Source organism: Sphaerodactylus townsendi, linkage group LG03 (assembly GCF_021028975.2).
Source record: "Sphaerodactylus townsendi isolate TG3544 linkage group LG03, MPM_Stown_v2.3, whole genome shotgun sequence".
Lineage (NCBI taxonomy): Eukaryota > Metazoa > Chordata > Lepidosauria > Squamata > Sphaerodactylidae > Sphaerodactylus > Sphaerodactylus townsendi.
Genome location: NC_059427.1, coordinates 132,547,778 through 132,567,978, shown reverse-complemented (window position 1 = coordinate 132,567,978; position 20,201 = coordinate 132,547,778). Strand labels below are relative to the sequence as shown.

The window sequence follows — 20,201 nt, the reverse complement described above, 5'->3', positions numbered from 1 at the left end:
ATGTGATTCACAACAATAAAGTCAAAATCTTTCAAGGATGAAGCAGATATATTTTTCCAAGTCTACTACTGACTTGAACATCCATCATTCTATAATGTGAAGGATTACCATTACGAAGATTAATTCAGAATCACAGGCCTTCTAGTGCTATTTCTCTTTATTAACTTTTTTTTCCAAAGTATATTCCAACTCCATATAAAATGCAGTTAGATCCATTTCTTTTTGTGATGACTGGGGTTTGACTTTTGCAACAATTAAATTTTCAGCTGTGAAATTTCAGAACGTTTCTGTGATTTTGACTATTTATGGAAATTTGTTAACTTAGGGAGGCTACAGTCCAACCCATCTGTTCAACTTGGTCCTAACAATGTTTAATCAGAAATACATTCAAGGAAATTTATTAGCTAATGACATTACAAACTTACCTCATCCCAGATGGTAGCTTTGGAGAGGGAAAGGGCACATCACTGCCACCGTCCGCTTCTTCCAGATCAACACTTTGAACCTCATCTTGAGCCGTCTGGTTAATGACACCTGTTTATAAGCAGCCATTATTATGAGCTAAACATATCTCTGCCTGTTGCAAAGACAGAAATTAAACACCTTCATCACTCTTGTTCTATATATGTGCCCTGGCATGCCAGCCAGCATATTACTAATGCCTGTAAACTGTTACTGTTTCACACTGTTCTGGACTAGTGGCTTACAAAATCCATGATCAAAAGGAGTGCTGGCATTGACTTAACAAATTCAGGATCATGATTATGTAGGAGCACTTTCAAACTATTTCACAAGTCAGATGAGAGCTAGCTATTACTTAATATTTTGAATACTGGTTTTTCTAAGAAAAAATGTGTATTTTAAGGAAATCTCTGCTAAAAGAAAGATCTATTAAGAGGGAGCTTCAGACTACTGTTCTAAGCTCCCAGTTAGAGCCAGTAAGATTAAGAAGAGACAGAATCAAAAATTCGACACACCATGATTTATTAGACTTTTCAGTTTTGGTCAGCTACTTCTCTGAATCTACTTCTGAAGTGCTTGAAAATCTGGAAGGAAGTTTTAGACCTTAACATAAACTTGCTCTGTTGACACCAGTTCAATGGTTCTGGGAATACTCAAACCACATTACAGCAGGGTTTTTTATTTATTTGATTTATACCACACCCTTTCCTGGCAAACTGTGCTCAGGGCTGCTCAGTGGCGTACCAGGCCAAAATGACGCCCAGGGGCATGACTGGCTCCCCACACCCCCAGGTCCCTGCACCCACTTACAGGAGCCAGCAGGGAAGCTGGGGGATGGTGGGGATCGGGGGCACTTGGACAGGTGCTGTGGCAGCAGGCTGGCTTCTGGGCTGGCCTGCTGCAGCACCTGCCTAAGCTGCTGAGCCCCGCCACCCCATCCTCCCTGCAGGACAGCTCCTGGGGAGGGCAGGAGCTAGCCTGCAGGGAGGCCGGGGGGCAGGGCTCGGGGGGGGGCAGCTTGGGTAGTGTCGAGGTGGTAGGCCAGCTCCTGTCCTCCCTAGCCTCCTGGGGGGGGGACGGGACCCAGCCTGTGGCCACGGCGATCACCTCAGCTGGTGAGCAGTACCCGGTACGGGGGCAGCCACCAAGCGTCGACTGGGTCAATACACTGCGGGAGAGGCTGGGCGTGGGGACCCGGCCAGCACTTGTCACCCTCCCCATGTGATGAAACGGCATGCGCTTAGCGGTACGCCACTGGGGCCGCTTACAACCTAAGAATGCAGGCTACCATGCTAGTTCTGCAGTATAGCCTGAAATGCTATAAACCCCTAAGGGTATTCTTACTGTAGTAGCCTTAGCTGGAGAGAGTTCTGATATGTGTGAACTGTGGTCACAGATTAAAATGAAGAAACTGCTGGCTACTGAAATGATTGTTTTTGAAATTTTTATGATGTATTGTGTTTTACTGTTGTAGTTATCTGCAGCTTGGGTCCCAGTTTCCTGGGAGAACAGTAGGCTATCAAATATTTTAAACATATGAAACAGAAGAACATCACATGTGGTAAGAACCATATTGTCTTTTAAATAGCAAAAAAGCAGCAAGTGAGCCTCAGGTCTTTTTGTTCTGTTTCTAACATGGCATTATGCAATCAGAAGAACATGCAGACAGCCATTTCTGACAGCTGTTCCATATTTTTTGTTAACCTGAGATTGTGCCTCTCCTTCAAAAAATTCAAAACCACATAGAAGAGAGTTTGGATTTATATCCCCCCTTTCTCTCCTGTAGGAGACTCAAAGGGACTTACAATCTCCTTGCCCTTCCCCCCTCACAACAAACACCCTATGAGGTAGGTGGGGCGGAGAGAGCTCCGAGAAGCTGTAACTAGCTCAAGGTCACCCAGCTGGCGTGTGTGGGAGTGTACAGGCTAATCTGAATTTCCCAGATAAGCCTCCACAGCTCAGGCGGCAGAGCGAAGACTCAAACCTGGTTCCTCCAGATTAGATACACGAGCTCTTAACCTCCTACGCCACTGCTGTTCCAAAAGAATCTCTCACTCGGGCACTGATATCAGGCTAAATCCTACTCAGCTTTAGTAGTACAAGACCTTTGGGAGCCATCAGGTCATTCTAGGAGCTCCAAAGAAATATCTTCCCAACCCCTAACTGAGGACAGAACTTGACATTGCAAACAGATGACTGTCAAGTTCCTTCCCCTCCAGCTTCACAATGTTAAGTTCAATTTGCCCAAACTGTGATGTTATGATGTAGTGTGTTTCTTTGCATCACATCACTGGGGAATTGTAATACTGTGACATAACTAACATTGTAATACTGTGACATTAACATAACTAACACATGTAGGAGGTAAGGGAAGAAACTGTACAGCAGCCACAGCTCTCTGTAAAGCTACTTTCTCCTCCAACTATATGGTGGAACCAGTACAAATCCTCACAGAAGAGAGTCATTAAATACAACCCACTGCATCTCTGTAGTGCATACCATTCACTGTATTTTCCCACTCGCCGCCATCTTCAGAAACAGTCTCACTGATTTCTTCTGTAAGGTACTCAAATAAACCATCAAATATTTCCAGGAGATTTCTAATGGACTCCCGATCTCCTTTCACAATATTCTCACCTTAACAGAAAATGTTGTTAATATCTTGGCAAAGAAGGAAAAGACAGAGAGACTTACTGGTGGAAGAACCATACATTTAAAGTGATACAATGAACCCTGCTTAAATCAATATTCCAGATCAATTCAATAGCTTGGAAAAGGAAAACAGTGAAAGCAGTTTCTCTTCCAAACTTCCAGACTGTTTTCTGAATATGGAGGCTCTTGGAAAGCATGTGAAACCTACAGTTAACAGACACACTGAATTAAATGTGGCTTTTCTACGTAAAATGAGAAAAGTGCCTTTTAAATAATTTTAAATGTGGTACAATAGATGGCCAAAGTACCAGCAAGTGATCACAAGCAGTAGGATCCAGTTTCTGGCTTCAGGAGATGCTATCCTATATATTAGTGGGAAGCATCATCCACTGCATCCACCTGCATGCTCTTGTACACACTTATTTTATGCTCTTTATTACAACTCAGCAATTAGTTCAATTCTCAAATTATAAATATTTGCTCCATATAAACAAGGATATTTCTCCTTCATCTTAAGAAAACAAGTTGTTTCTGTTCAAGTACAAAAAGACGTATGGGCAGCAGTGAGCCAAATATCTGGATTCTTAATTGCTTTGTGCTTTCAGAATGGGTAGAATAGGGACAAATAGAGTGTAGAATAGAGTTGTGCAATACCAGAGAAGGAACATAAGTGAAACAAAGAGGGCAATAAATATTGTGACACCTTAAAAACTAATGGAATGATTATTATACAAGATATTGTGCATCAGAATTAATGTTACCCTTAGCTGGAACATACACATAGAGAGAAAGGGAGCGGGAGTTATTCTAAGAAGGCTCAGCAAGTCAGGTGGTAGGTGTGTTACATCATTCTATTTAAGCACAAATGAAATTGAGACGCAGACAAAAGAATGAGAGATTCAATCAGAGTGGGTGTCACCTATTTGCAACTGATGATGAACTGACATAGGTCTACTATTTATCTTGCTTTGCCAGTTCATCACCACTTGGGAATGAGTCACTGGACATTCTGACAGCACTCTTCGAAAAGCTTTGACTTTTTACTAAGGTAAAACTCGAGTCCAAAAATATTACTACCTCACATGCCCTGTTTTCAACAGCTACAGCATGGTTGCCAGGTCAACATCTCCAAAACTATTTCACATAACTGGCTTTTCTTTGAAACTGGTAGTTTAGCTTTCAAAGTTGTGGTTTTAAAACCTATAAAGTGGTTTAAGGCTCCATCAACTTTTTTTTAAAAAAACTATAAAGCAGTTTATGGCTCCAACAAAAATTCTTCATGGGTTGTAGAGGGGACCCTCGAAAATAAACATTTTGCTGCCTGATTCTACAGACATTCTACAGTTCTTGCTCCCAATAGTAAGAACTTAGGCTTAAAAACTGTCGCATGAGCTTACTCTATGCTGTAGATTCAGAACTATATTAATCCATAATGAAACAAATTCTTGCTGGCTACAGCCAGATAAACTCATACTAACTGCCATTTACTTTAAGTGGCAAGATGTATAAGGTTGGGCCTCAAGAATATTTTGACCACTAACCAACAAGGTATTGCATGTTAAGTTCTGGGTACCTACCTGTTATATGTGACAGGCTGACCTGCAAATAGTCCAGTGCCAAAGAATCTATGATTGCCTGCACATTATGAGCATCATCTTCTTGGCATCTGGGTACAGCTATTAAATCTATAAAAAATATAGAATTGCATCATACTACCTTTACAAAGGATAATACACAACATATACTCAAGAAAATACCAATTGTGTCCAAGTCAGACCAAGTCTACAAATATCTTTTCACATAAATTAGCTTGGAGAGGCATAAACAGCAGTGGACTGACACATGAAAACATTGAATTATTACTTCAAACAATCTATGCAAATTTATACTCGAAATTTAGTGTCAAGCTATGCAAGACTCCAGCTTGTATGCTGTGATTTGGGATGGAGGACTTCCTTTGTTTGCCACCAAGAAAAGACAGACCAATTCTACAAAGAAGGGATTAGATCCGGAGGTGCCTTTTATGCTTATGAGAGAAATAATTCATTAGTGGAAAGATTCCTTTGACTTCTCTTCACTAACAGAAGACACATTCCATTAAAAGAAGATTATTTTGTGGACAGAAAAGCACTCTTGGATCAGACACAAGGTATTTCTCATCTGAGATTTCCCTCCTTAGAGTAATTCTATCAGTCATGTTGAAGAGCCATGAAAATATTTACTTCTCAGACATTTGAATCAAACCCACTGATTTTGGATGGATGTATGTTAATTCATAGTTGAGGTTCTTATAGAGAAGTTGATTTTTAAAGTCAAAATTAAGATTTAATTGTTTTTTTAGATGCTTTAACTGCTTTATAGTGAAACAGGTTACAAATTGAATGAATTTATTTTAATGTTGGACAATCAGCATAGTATACAAAACACGATCACTAGTATAAAACAACCACTAACTGAAAACAACCATTGACTTAAAAATATACTACAATATCAGCATTGATTCATTATGCATATCCTACCCCAATTTAGCTGAATACTGAACAATGTTAACAATACAAACACTTCTTTAAGTAGTTATCACTTAGAGGACTATGTGATTAGCGGAGGACACCTTATGACCTGCTGCCTCTCAATTTTCCTATATTTACCTAAAAGAAGGCAAAACCAAGTGACGGTACTTGTAATACAGTGGTCCCTACCTATGAACAAGTATTTCAATTTATAGTTGTTATTCCTTCCAGGCAATCTAAGGACTAGAGTTTCATCACGGATCTTGTCATAAAAGGGAAATCTGAGAAACATATGCTCAGTATGTGGCTATGCTAAACTCCGCTGCTTCATATTGATGTATTTGGGGCTGTGTAGGGATGGGTGGAGGATGATGATGTATGAGTCTGAAATTGTGTGCATCGAGGAATGCTGCTGTAAATTTCGTTGTGCGTGCACAATGACAATAAAATGCTTATGCTTATGCTTATGCTCAGTAGTATCAATTTCCTTTAGCGGACAGGCACATGTCCTCTGGTCATACGGGGTTTCCTTGTATTTGCCTTCTAGGACTAATGAGGGCAGGGAATTACTTCTTGCTAGTGTGAACACACTCCTCAACTTGCCCACTTCCAAGAAGTATAGGTATACTGCTGAGGCATCCTTGTATCTTAAGTTATCCAGACAGATGTATCCTGGAGTGGTTGCCAAGTTTGTTTGTCTCTCTATATCCAGAACTCTCTGCTTAACTAATGTTCTTGCCTGTTCTAGGCCCCATATTTTGAAGCATGCATACACAGCTCTTTGCCTGCTAGACTGCTATCTTGAAAAAGCAGCAGTAGGAGTCCTTGAGGATTAACGTAACCAGTAAGCCAATTACTGATTGAATTTACATGAATTTTGGCCTCTACCCCAACCATCTCTGTTTCCAACCTAATCCACATGTTGGAAATGTTCTTAGGCACCTGCAATAGGGACCAAAGAAATTTGAATTGAACCCCCCCAGAAGTCTAAATGAAGAAGATGATGGGGGTCCCAAAAAGGCCCCATACATTAACTGAGAACCTGATTTAGCTTAGAAAAGTTTAAGGGCTGCTGGAACAAAGGAGCCTCCTTGAGTTTTGTAGAATTTCAGGATACTGAGCACAGATCTTTCATCAGCAGTGGCCATGGCATTGTGATGTAGAGCTTCAGCACTTAAAGCCTGTAATACTACTCACAGGTATCTAAAACTATGGACTTGTTTGATCTTGTTTCCATTGCAGGTAAGAAGGGACTGCCTAAAACTTTAAATGCCTCCCATTTCCACCCAAAAGTTTTGAATGACCTCAAGACATGTAGATTGCACTTTGGGGACCAGTTGAAGATGTGCTCTGGCCTTCTGTTCCTCCAGTTACAGGTGTTTAGTCCACACATGGCCAAAGGGCCCTTGGGCCCTTGGCTTGTTACCTGTGGCCCTGAGTGAGCCAAACCACTGGAACCATCAATCATGTTGGAGTATCTCCCACTTCTCCTATACCCAGAGGCAGGAATGTTCCATAATTCTTCTGATATTCTCACTGGTCAGCTTCACTAGATATAACTTCCTGGGGACAGTTGTCACACCCTAGACCTCACTAAAGAAAATGTATAACTGAACCAGCTTTGGAAACTGAGACGATCCCCAAACTTGTTCTCTGCTGTGCTTGATCTCAGAGATTATCATACTAGAGGTTTTTCAAAGTTCACTTGTAAAATATTAGAATTTTATTAAACACCAGGGGAATAGGATAAGGGCAGGGAGAAATCTGGTGAGATGAAAGAAGCATACTTCCAAACAAATATTAAGATTTTCTTAATGGTACAGCTTGGATAGAATTTGGCTGTTTGACAAGATTCCCTTTTTGTTACAGATTTCTAAATTCTTGGAAATAAGAGAGACTGTCTGGTTTTTATATAGCTTTAACTCAGACTTGTACCCAGAGGTATAAACTCTGTTGCCTGAAATCTAGAAGGAATGGCGTATTTGACACACTCTTTTTTCCTTCAGACATCCCCAAACTGTAGGATCACTTCACAGCTTTTGAAATAAAACCACCTCAGAACTAGGGATGGGTATTCTCCCATACAAAGTTTACCTCCTGGCTAGAAATTGGTCCTGTCTGACACCATCTGTCTCACTTAGCTTGTTCAGGAGACAAACTTGCTCTGTTTTTAAAACTTGGCCTAGGAATTCTTCTTTAGAAGATTATTCTCCTTGGCTACAGTAGGGTTCCTTTCACCAAATACTCCTACCCTGTCAACACTACAGGTCTATACACAGACACTAAACATGTCTAAATCCTCCAATTCCAAAAGTTCCAACCTATATTCCTGTCAGCAGCTCTGACTGAGTTCTAAACTTCACCATCTTTCAACATGTCACTCACATGAATAGACTTTGTGAGAAAGTAACACATCACGCTCAGTTTTTTTCCTGCATCTACATGCTCCTAGCTTTCACACTAACACGATCCCTACCTGTTGGAACATGATAGTGTGTAGTCGACCCACGCGGTCAGCGTAAGAACGAGACGAGACGCGGAGATAACATCTGGTGGAGATCGCCAGCAGCGGGAGACCGGAGGTCCGTGTTCCTAGCGAGTCTCCCGTCTGCCGGTTCCTGGCACCTTTATTGTTATTCTATCGGGGCGGTAGGAGGGAGACCGGGGAGTTCCGAGAACGGAGGCGGAGGTCGGGAGATCATCATGTGATGCATGATCTCACCTACACGTATGGAGAGGAGCCGTGGCTGCCTGAGCCTAATCCTCACCTGGGGTAAGACCATTGTCCCCATACCGTGATTGAGCTAGACAGTTCACGAATCTGCGACTCATGGGGATGAGGAGTGGGTGCGGTGGGCGACCAGAATGAGGTCCGGCTAGCGCCCCAACGTTTCTACCACGGTGCTGTTGGTCAGCAGTGCGCATTACTACATCTCCTCCCTTACTTGTAGTGCAAGGGGACCGAAATGCTAAGGGCTGCATTGAGTGACGCTTGTCTCTCCATTGCCTGGTCAAGCTGACCGGCTGCTTGTGTAACACATTAGAACTTGTCATGGGTAAGGGAGTTCAGGGCTTCTTACACACGCTACAGTACATTAGACACACATTGAACGTAAGCAAGATCCGACAATCCAGGCACATTAATTAAACCAATGCAGAGCTGTACAATAGCACTCAACCATCTCCTCCCCGCAGCCAGCTCCAGAGGGCTGACCACCAATGGGGCAAAAACATCATACCTTCAGATTAGATACAACTTCTTGCAGCTCAATGCATTTCTCATATGAATCAATTGGGAATTATCAGAAAGATTAAACATATTATGTGTGTACATTCTCAACCTTGGCGGGATGTAATAACAATAGTAATCAATAGCTGCACGATTGTCTAGGGTCGCTTTGACGAAAGTTCCTGCTGCTCGGAGGCCAGGGCATCCAGAGCGTGAGGTAGAGTTGGATGCACTCTCAAGAAGGGCACAGACCAGCCGGCCAATAGTCTTGGTGTGTTACAGGAAACAAGTCCGGGGCTCCCACAAGGGAAGCTATGGAGACAAAATTCCGCTTTGAGAGGGCGACCGCTGCTTCACAGGAGGCTCGAAGGTAGATGAGCTGGCGGCGGCAAGGCCCGGGTCTCTGGGCGGAGCCTGGGGTAGCAGAGAGTCCCGGCAGACAGACAGGCGGAAATGCAGCAATAACGTAATAACATAACTTCAAAAAAATTGGGGCATGCAACAAATTTAAACAATAAAACATGGCTAAATGATACATAGGTTGGCTGATACGGAAGGAAGGCAACCCGGGTTGCCTAATTGTCCAATGCACCGCTGTTTGACCACCAAACCACAGAGCGATGGCGCTAGGAGTCCATGGATTTCAAGATCAGAGAGAGAGCTACTGATAGTCTTGGCATTGCAGGTTCAGTGGTTCTCACGAAAGCAAGGTTGTGAGAGAAGGCTGGTTCAATAATGTTCAAGCGCTGAAACAGCCGGGAGAGTTCCAAGGGTTAACCTATCAGGATGTTCCCGGCCAAGTTCACCAGCCGGGGCGTGTGGGGAGGAAAAAGGATGGCGGCTGTAGATGAAGATCCTGCAGGGGTGACCCATTGTCACCGGTGGGGGTGGCTAGTGAGCAGCTGATGGCTGTAAAATCCGCGAGCGAGCAGCCGCAGAGGCTGCAGCTTGGGATTCTGCGTCTAGAGGCGCAATGGGCTGCCAGCGGGAGTCTTCGCTAGGCTGGACGAAGCCTGGCGCCTCTGCGACCCCTCTGGATCTCGGCCGCTCCGGTGCTGGGATTGTAAGTCTGCTGAAGCTATGGACGGGTAACGGGGATCCAGTTCCACTGGTGTGGCCTGGCTTCGCTTTGGCATCGCTCCCAGCTGGTCGGACGGTCAGGCTGGAATCCATAGAGGACCCAGGAGAAGGACTGAAGCACACCCTCTCCCAGGTTACGAGGGGGCCGGTCCCCGCCATGGCCCTCGATCTGGGAGCTGGCGGCAGTAGACCCTACGGGGAGGGGGCTGGGTCTGACCGTCTGAAGTGTCTTTCTCAATGGGTGATCTGTCATTCCGATGGTGGTGGGCTTATAGATTTAAATGATTGATGGTGAAGAGTACTTTTGATACCGTTTGTTGTATGGCCTAAATGGGGCCACCTCCCTCTTTAGTTTGTTTGGCTGTACCCTTTTGAAGCCGCGACGTTCTCCCGCCAACGCATCGCTGTTCGGTGCTGTTGTAGGGAATCTGCAGGTTAGCACGATTCCCCAGTTGGTGCAGAACTGGAGGCGGCTGCGAAGAATATGCGGGTGCTGTCCGGCTTTAGCGGAGGGGCGCATGACGCATGCATGCAAAGAGGTGCTGGATGACGGGATATTGTTTCCTACCGAGAGTAAGTGGGCTCCAGACGCATCCTTCCGGAAAGTAGGCATCTATAGTTACGTAGGTGCTTCCAGGGGGCCAGGGCAGGGAATCTGTGGCCACGCCCATCTGCCACAAGTCATTTGCCAGGCCCCCCCTCGGTTTACCCGGGTCTGACGTAGGGGCCATAAGGCAGAGCATTGAGCACAGGATTTAACGATAGACTGTGCCTGGTTGGAGGGGGATACAGGATCGGGCGCAGCGCTTTTGCCCCTGGTGGAAGAAATCGCATGCACTGGAAGCGGGTCGAAAAGAGGTGGAGATGTGGTAGCCGTCTGCGCTGGTTCCGCTGAGGGGCCTACGGGCGGTACGCTCCATATGGCTCTACCGGCAATTGAGGAAATGGATGCTAGCAGGTTCGTATCGTCAAGAAGAGACTCATGAGGTTTAAGTCATCTGGGGCGACGTAGGTCTCCGGTAGGCATCACGCGGCGCCACCGCATTGGGAATCACCAAAGGCTGAAGGTTGGGGAAAGTTTGAAAGGCCAGAATGGTTGCGGCGAAGTTCGCCCGCTTGAGCGGAGGTTGGCGGCGTAGAAGCGGCCAGTCTGCCACACCATTTTGTTGAAATGCAATGGCGCCGACGCTTGCCCCCCACAAGGCCGGCAAAGATGGTGGGGGCGCTTTGAGTGGGACAGAGGTCAGCAAAAGGTCAACGTGGACAGGGGTAGAGTGGAGGAGAGTAAGGCTAGGGTCTGGGGGGAGGTGGAAGAGGCCCTCCCCCCATCTAAACTCCTCCAGGCCAGCTGGAGGGGCGGGAGAAGCGCTCAAGAGATGCTGGAATCTCTGCCTGTTTAGAGTAAGTATGACGATTTTCTCGGGTCCCACCCCACCATTGCTTCATAGTGCGCTTAACGCCTTGGTTGATGACATCTGGGCGTAAAGCCGGCCCGGGTGGGAAAGATTTTTGGCGGCACATGAGGTAGTAGAGCCATTCACCAGGAAGGTTTGTGGCGGCCGAAAGGTACCCTAGGACTGGGAGAGGGGTGTTCAAGAGGAAGAGGAGAAATAATCCCTGAAAAATCCTAATCCACCATCGGGCGGCTGTAACTCCTTACCGCTCAAAGGCCCTTTGTGCTTTTTTTGGGCTTGTGCTGGATCCTGTCCCCTGGGTTTTTTGCGAGCGGGAGTAGTGAGAACAGGAGAAGAGGGCCCATGGGTTGGATGCAGGCATTTACTGCTCTGAGATCCTGTAGCAATCGCCATCGGCCACTCTTCTTTTTTATCACAAAGACAGGCGTGTTCCATGGCGATGTTGAGGTCTCAATGTGGCCCGCAGCCAGTTGTTCCTCTACAAGGAGCAAGGAGGTGGTGAGGGCAAAGAAGGGACGGACCCAGTTGAGGGTTCCGAGCAGCTGCTGCAGCTGGAGGAGCTGCATGCGTCTGGACGGTATCCTGGAAAGCGACAGGGCGGAGTAGGAGGAGGAGTTTGCGCTCCAGATACAAAAAATGGCTCATCTTTGCACCTTCGAGCCGGCGTATAGGCCTGACTGTTTTAATGTGTCGGCCAGCAGCCGCTATCCACTGGCGGGGATGGTCGGCAGCGGGTTATTTGTGATATCATCCATAATGGATGATTATGGCTCCGCCATGCCAAAACGGGCTAGGGCGGATGGACAAAAAAACTGACATTAAGCAGGGCTAAGAGCATTCCCTAAAATAATTTCCATTGGTATCTGGCCGCGGCTGCTGATGATTAAGCACCGGTACCGGAAAGCCAAATGTACCAGGGTCTTCGAGAGAGGGGAATACAAAAGAAACAACCTTCAGGTCAACAATCAGGACCTGGTAGTCCGAGGGGATAAGGTTGGGTTGGTAGACCGTGATTGAAGAGGGCCCATGGGTTGATGCAGGCATTTACCGTTCTGAGATCTCAGTAGCAATCGCCATCGGCCACTCTTCTTTTTATCACAAAGACAGGCTGTTCCATGGCTGTTGAGGTCTCAATGTGGCCCGCAGCCAGTTGTTCCTCTACAAGTTGGTGCATGGCAGTCAATTTTTTCTGGCAGTGGCCACTGCTCCTACCCACACTGGGGTCTTCGTGGTCCATGTGGAGGGAGGTATAGCAACACCTCGCCTCGAAAGCCTCCCAATGGCAATGGGAGGGCTTAAGGAATTGCCGCCTGAGTCCCTGGGGCTTCCGTGTGGCCTGCCTCCCTTCCCAGGTGCGCAAATGGCGCCCGCTTCGCCACTGGATCAGCCGCCACTTCGCTGATGGACGTCGAGCTCTCTGCACCCTGGTTTACCTGGCCCGGACTGTGAAGTGGGCTGCATGGATGCTCTTTGGGCGAGGGAGTTCGCGGCGCAGCGGCTGCCCCCGCGAGGTTGTGTTCCTGCAGGACACCCGCCCACATTGGGGTGAGTGCGGGCTCCGCAAGCCGCAGGTCAGTGGCCCCTGCAATAAGGGATGGTTCTGTTTGGGTTAGCGGAGAAAGTCCGGGACGGGCCTCCTGGGGTCCCTTCCCTGGGAAGACTTCGGCGCTGGCTGCAGGCCCCTACCGGGCAGCTCTGCAACCCTACCGAAGTGTCCGGACTGGTGGCAATTGGAAACATCTGCCTCGGGCTGCTTCCCAGCAATGAGAGGGCTGCGCCAGGGAGGTCCGCCAGAGTGGGCTGGCGACCCGACATCCTGGCAAGCCTTTAAGCATGTCGCCAGTTCAGGGTTCCTACCATACCTGTGATTGCTTCTATGGCACTCAGCCGGAGGCGCCTTGGCAAGACGCCAAGGAGCCTCGGCCCTGAGCCTCGTCAACCTTGCCTTTTGAGAGCTTCCTCTGGAGCCTGCTCACAAACTCGCATAGGGTTCTTTGGGTTTTTGGCCGGATGGTGGAGAAACTCTGAGTGGGCTGGCTGGCATTGGGAACCTTGACAAACGCCTTCAGGTGGCTTAACGAGGCTGCAGTAATCGTATGGTGGCCCCCAGGTGACACCCGATCGCTGGGGTTGGCGAAGCGCCGAAACCGTAGTTGAGCGGTTGTAGGCGCCACCGGAGGCGGCTGCTTGGTTGAAGCACTGCTGGCGGAACTCGCTTCCCAGATCACAAATTGTGCAGGGCTCAGAGCATGCGGAAGGTGGTCTTCAGTCAGTCCGAACCATTAAGTGACTCCTCACACTGCTCTAGCATGCCTCTCACATAGGGACTGGTGACTCTACGGCCCCGCATCGCTTAAGCATTTCCAGTGAGGATGTTATAGCTCAAGGGCTTATATCGACAAGCCGCTGACGACGCAATTCCCCTCAGTATCTGTGAAATGGACGGGCAATAATGCGAATCTTCGCATCGCCTGGCCAGGGTTTTTTCTCTGCAGATCACCGTGGGCTAATACTGCCTGGGCGAGTTTTGAACCCGCCACACGCGGGCTGACGAGGTGCAGTGGCTTCGAAAATGAAGGCGGGCAGGAGGGGCGGGCTGACAGCGGAGAGTTTGAAATGGGTGGAGGAGGCAAGGAAGGAGGACAGAGGCCCAATTTAGTGGATAGAGAAAATTCCGGGTTGAAATTGAAGGTGAAAGATCGAAAGGAGGGCGGCCTACAGCAAAGGGAGCCATAGGTTCAGCAGGCTGATGGCTATTGTTACTGTCTCCACGCCAGTAGCAGCTTACATCGGGCGCCATGAGGCTCTGTGTGTAGCTTGAAGAGTGCTCTCCGATGTTTTCCCAGTCCTTAAGATTCACCGTCCCCCCTCTGGGTACCATGGACACTGAGCTTCAATCTCCTCAACCAATTTGCGCCAGCTCCCTTCTCTTGGTATCGGGACCCTGCCGATTTCGCTAACGCAGCTTTCAGTTCGTCCAACGTGCTTGTCATAAGCCCTGCTTTTTTTGCAAGCTCCCATACTCACCGGTGTTCCGTCCGGACGAAGAGGTGTCCTAGACAGCGTATCTCTGGACGCGCCATCCAGAGGGGACGAGGCGACACCAAACGGTGGTCCCTGGATCGCTCGCATCCAGCTGGATCTCGTACCGCTGCCCTTCCCAGGCTGCACGGTGAAAGCAGGGTGGAGAGTTCAAGGGACTCCGGGTTTCTCTGCACCAGCTAGGCCTCCACTCCACGCTGGCCGGGCTTAAGAACGCAGACGACGCTGGAGATAATATCTGGTGGAGATGCGCCAGCAGCGGGAGACCCGGAGGTCCAGAGCCCTAGCGAAGTCTCCGGCCTGCCGGTTCCTGGCACCTTTTATTGTTATTCTATCGGGCGCGTAGGAGAGGAGGGACCGGGGAGTTCGGGAGAAGCGGAGGCGGGGAGGTCGGGAGATCATCATGTGATGCATGATCTCACCTGGCTACGTGCGGAGAGGAGCGTAAGCGTCTGAGCCTAATCCTCACCTGGGGGCAAGACCATTGTCCCTGCGCCCGGTGATTGAGCCAGACAGCTCACGCACCAGTGACTAAGTGGGGGATGAGGGTAGGGGTGCTGTCGCGACCAGAAGGCCGTGAGGGTCCGCTACGCCCCAAGCGTTTCTATCACGGGTGTGCTGCTGGGTCAGCAGTGCATTACTACAATAGTGTATGTTTTAAGTAGTATTTTTGCAATTGTTTTGTATGATGCTCTGAGCCCCTAGATGTGGAAAAACTGACATAAACACCTAAAAAATTAAAAGGGCTCATTTAAGAATTACTGACTTGAACACAGCTGTTTTTGATAATGGCTTTGCGATGCCTAAGAGCAAGGGGAAGGGAGAGATAACCAGACCTGGCCAGATATTACCTTAGAGTTTAAGACTTATTTCTAAGTTCTGATAACATCGTGTTTAATCATGGGTATAAGAACTGGGCTTTTAAAATGGAAATATTTCTCAGGATGTTATAAAAAATTTTTGAACTAGAATTATGTTATTTATGATGCCCAAGTGGAGTCCTTACACTGCTATACAAAAAGGAGTCTTAGACCTTCAAAACGAACAGTTCTATAAAATAACAAGCTTTCATAAACTTGAGACCACTAAATTTTGTCATAATAACTCTGTTGGTCTATGAATGCACCACAAGACAGAGTTATCCATCTGCAATATATTGCACAAGTACATTTGCAATATATTGCCCTAAGCCCAGGTTCAGCAGGGTATTAAATTTAATGAAGTAAAATAAATATACAGGGTTTTAAAAATTCCCCAGTCACCCAAGACAATGCATGATGCAAGCAGTCTTACCTGGAACTTTCTCTCCCAGCACGGACTCATGAAGTGAGATAAACACTTCAGCTTTGCAGTCTGAGAGATTAGTAACATGCAGGTCTATATTACATTTTGTCAGAAGACTGTTGGCCACGTTGACCCATTCTGTCAAAATAAAAAGGTGAAATGTTAGGGCTTCCCAGAGAAGTACAGAATCTGTTAGCACACAGAAGGATGCTTTCCAAAATATCCATGGGCCTTCTCTACGGTGTGCTTCAATGAATTTCCATCAGCCCTATTAATAGGTGTGTTTCAAAAGTGGTCAATGGAAACACTTATGTCTATGCACTAGTCATGAGACAATCACTCATATTATTATACTGCCAATTTCATTAATACTACCCTTGCTGTTTCGATGTTTCAGTCATTCTTGTCCTCTTAATTGTCCAAACAAAATTTGTTGTTGGAGGATAAAGTCCCCAACATAATTTATTTATTTATTTATTTATTTTATTTATATTTTAGATTTATAGGCCGCCTCTTCCCCGAAGGGGAACATATCAAGTGGCAAAATTTATTTATACTGCCACAAGGTTATGTCAATTTAAAGTTTTAACTGAAATTGATTGTTGTTTTACAACTCGGAAACATGAACAGACTCTTCATGTGATGGAAATGAAGATGCTCCGGTGGATGCTTGACCTGACTCTTACCAATTGTGTTGCAAACAAAGTCATACAGCAAAGACTTGGAATTACACCAATTACAAAGAAAATTAGGGAAACACGGCTCCAGTGGTACGGGAACATTATGCACCGGGGGAGACTTGTTGCAAAAACAGCCCTAAACTCTGACCCTGGAGGCCACCACCCACATGGAAAACCAAAGAAAAGGTGGATGGACAGCACTGCTGAAGACATGCATGCTGTCAACCTTACCTCTAAAAATGCCCAAAATTAAGCTATTTGGTGAAAATAATGTCAGTGCTAACCCCCAAAAAGGGGAATACAGCCCTAGAAGAAGAAGAGTGTCCCCTTGAGAGGGAATGATCATGTAATTCTGGACATCTGAATGCTTATTTATTGTTTTATTCTTTTTTATACTGGTCAAAGACTGAATAAACATATTGATTGACAGTACTCATTAATGTACTCTCTTAACTATTTCTTGCCACTATAGTACAGAAGGAGAAACAAGCACCTCTTCCATATTGTACTTGTTGATTAAAAAGAAAATCAGTGTATTTCTAAAATCTATTTGCTGATATTATCGAGATTCCCCATCTTGATAATGCCCTCATAAAAATTAACATAGGTATCTTTTCTGAAAAAGAATAGTTTTTAAGTATATTTAATGTCAGCCCCCAATCTTAAACAATTCATCACCCATAATAATATAACATATAATATAAGCATTGCAGGGGGTTGGACTTGATGACCCTTGGGGTCTCTTCCAACTTTATGATTCTGTGATCTAATTTGAATATGTAAACTGGTACCAGAGTTTGCAATAAGTCAACTTTGCTGCCATGTACATCCAGACAACACAATCACTGGACTTAACAACATCAACTACACCACCTCAGATTTATTCATTTGCTCAACTACTGACACTGTGCATTCCATGAAATGCCAGCAATGCTCTTCAGTTCTCTACATAGGGCAAAAAGGTCAAACCACACACCAAAGGATAAAGGGACACAAGTCTGACATCAGGAATTACAAAACTGAAAAACCAGTAGGAGAACACTTCAACCTTCTGGACGTTCAATGCAGGATCTCAAAGTAGCTGTTTTATTGCAAAGACATTCCAGAAACAGACTATAACAGGAGGCTGCTGAGTTGCAACTTATTACAACACTCAGGAAAATGGAAACACCAGGACTCAATAGAGATATCAGAGTCATATCTTACTTCCCTGTTTCCCCAAAAATAAGATCTACCCTGAAAATAAGCCCTACAATGATTTTTTGGGATTTTTGTAGAATGTTTGAAAAATAAGCCCTAGTTACAGATTTCCCATCACAGCTGATCTGATCACATGGGAGGCGCAAAATTATGGGGAAAAATAAGACATCCCCTGAAAATAAGCCCTAACGTATCTTTTGGAGCAAAAATTAATATAAGACCCCGTCTTATTTTCGGGGAAGCGTGGCATGTAGGCTAACTTCATTCAGTTCCTGCATCTGTTCGTAAACTCTTCTATTGTGCTATGTGCTAGTATGTTGATATTCACAGATTTCACAGTCTGCATCAATCCAATCTTACTTAACATTCAGTTACTTAATGTATATTGACCCTAACTAGCCCTTCGAGGCAATACCCTCCCCATCTTCTACCTATATGTAATTGTGTGCCCTCTGTTTCAGCGTGCCTGAAGAAGTGTGCATGCACATAGAAGGTTATGCCAAGAATAAAACTCTGTTGGTCTTAAAAGTGCCACTGGACTCAACCTTTTTTTTGCTGCCCCTGACCAACATGTCATATTAATTGAGAGTTATCACTCCATTAAAAAAAAACTGTTTTATGTGATGACAAATACCTTGGAAACCTTGTATTCTTTTTCAACAGGGTATGACAGAAACTGGATATTATATTTCATGTTTGATCACCAGTTCTGGTTTTCTTTCATTCAATTTATATCTAGATATACTATTGCAATTTTGAACTACTGTACTTTAACTGGATATTTTGGAAATTAAAACAGACTCCTCTATGGTTCCAGTATCTTTAAACATGGAATTTAACACAAAAAAATTTGAGGCAGCTTAGGAAAACTAAAGTTCTGTTGTCTTTTGTCATAAGAAAAATTAGAAGGTAAAGAATACATTTTTACAAGACTGGAATAGATACTCTATTCCTTTTAGATCTTGATTGATCCACAATGTTAATTTAACATATTAAAATGAATCAAATTGATATTGTCATTACACTATGCATGATTCTTTTCTAGCTGCAGAAACTGCAGGAATGAGATCTAATCTAGCATAAGAAGATCCTAATGCATTCCAGTTAAAGAGCAGCATTAGACAAAAAGTCTCCCAAGGATCCCAAGATGGATGGTCCAGCTGCAAAGAATGGTCCCAATAATTAGTAAAAGTTAACAAGTATGCATGATGATATATACTAAGAACAGGGAAACCAAAGCAAAGTTGTAACATGGAATCAGTACTTAGTAGTGTGGAGCTGGCTGTTCCTTATGTTTGGCCACTGTCTAGATTTGTGAAAGGTTACAAGTAACAGGCACCTCTACACAATGCTAGTTCTACTTTGGCACTAGATTCAAGGGAGGAAGCAATGTAAAAAGCACAGGATAACATTATATTCTTATTTTTCTAAGAACAGGAATTCTTCAGGTTGTTGTGGGTTTTCTGGGCTGTGGGGTCATGGTCTAGTAGATCTTGTTCCTAACGTTTCACCTGCATCTGTGGCTGGCATCTTTAGAGGTATATCACAGAGGGAAGTCTGTTACAGACTGTGTCCAGCCACAGATGCAGGCGAAACGTTAGAAACGAGACCAGACCACGGCCACAGAGCCTGGAAAACCAACAACAACCAGTTGAATCCGGCCGTGAAAGCCTTCAAAAATACAGGAGTTCTTCAGTCTACTTACAGAAAACAGGGAAAGCAACAGTTTTAAACATTGTCACACTTTGGATTATCATAATAATCCATGTAATAACCCAGTACGCCACATCAGAGATAGAGTGTCCATAGGGGGGGAAGTGTAAGGTTGAGAAAACAGTGACTTGCCAAAAGTCACCTAGTGACTTCATGGCTCAGGCAAGATTTGAATTAGGGATTTCACAGTTACACTGCACTACAACTCTTACTTGACTGTCCATTCCTCCAGGCAGTATGATACCCATAATTTAAAGAGACTTCTCAGAATTGATAGCAGCCCCATAATATATAACACACATTCCTTATGATAGTACATTACTGGTTCTATGACCTTGGCACAAAAAATACCCTTTCCTTAAAAGTCTCATAACAAAGCAGTGGTTCTCAACCTTCCTAATGCTGCGACCCTTCAATACAGTTCCTCATGTTGTGGTGACCCCCAACTCTAACATTTATCCATTTTGCAGATGGAGAACACTGATGCAGAGAGTCTTAGGCGACCCCTGTGAAAGGGTCATTCGGCCCTCTAAGGGGTCCGGATCCACAGGTTGAGAACCACTGGGCTAAAGGACTTCCCATTTCAAAATAGTTTAGGTACACTCTCCTCCAACTAAAGAGGAGACTAAAAGCTTAAGCAAGAAAACAATCTAACAATGGAATTACAAGCATAGAGCTTTTTAAAAAGAATGTCCTTCAATAGCTTAAACTATAAATTATTCACAATCCCCATACATTTTTACATACCAACAAGTTTAAAGTTTACTAGATGAATGAATAATGCATTTTGGATAAAACATAACAAGCACATTCAGGTTGCCAACTCCATAATGTATTTACTAGAAAAGCCCATATATTTGTAGAAAGGACAGGGGAGAAATGCAGTTGAACAACTTCCAGAAATGTCACTTGTGCATGCACTGTATTTATACAG

General features: G+C 45.1%; 1 protein-coding gene across 4 annotated transcripts in view; it reads right to left on the bottom strand.

Moving 5' to 3' along the window:
* CEP95 (centrosomal protein 95) overlaps window positions 1-20,201 on the bottom strand; it is a 61,009-nt gene that overhangs the window by 30,072 nt on the left and 10,736 nt on the right. For all 4 annotated transcript variants that reach the window (XM_048487745.1, XM_048487746.1, XM_048487743.1 and 1 more), the window contains exons 2-5: window positions 15,684-15,812; window positions 4,692-4,799; window positions 2,962-3,099; window positions 426-534 (exon numbers count right to left, since the gene is read on the bottom strand). In XM_048487745.1, coding sequence (XP_048343702.1) covers window positions 426-534; window positions 2,962-3,099; window positions 4,692-4,799; window positions 15,684-15,812 — 484 coding nt within the window. The remainder of the gene's footprint in view (window positions 1-425; window positions 535-2,961; window positions 3,100-4,691; window positions 4,800-15,683; window positions 15,813-20,201) is intronic.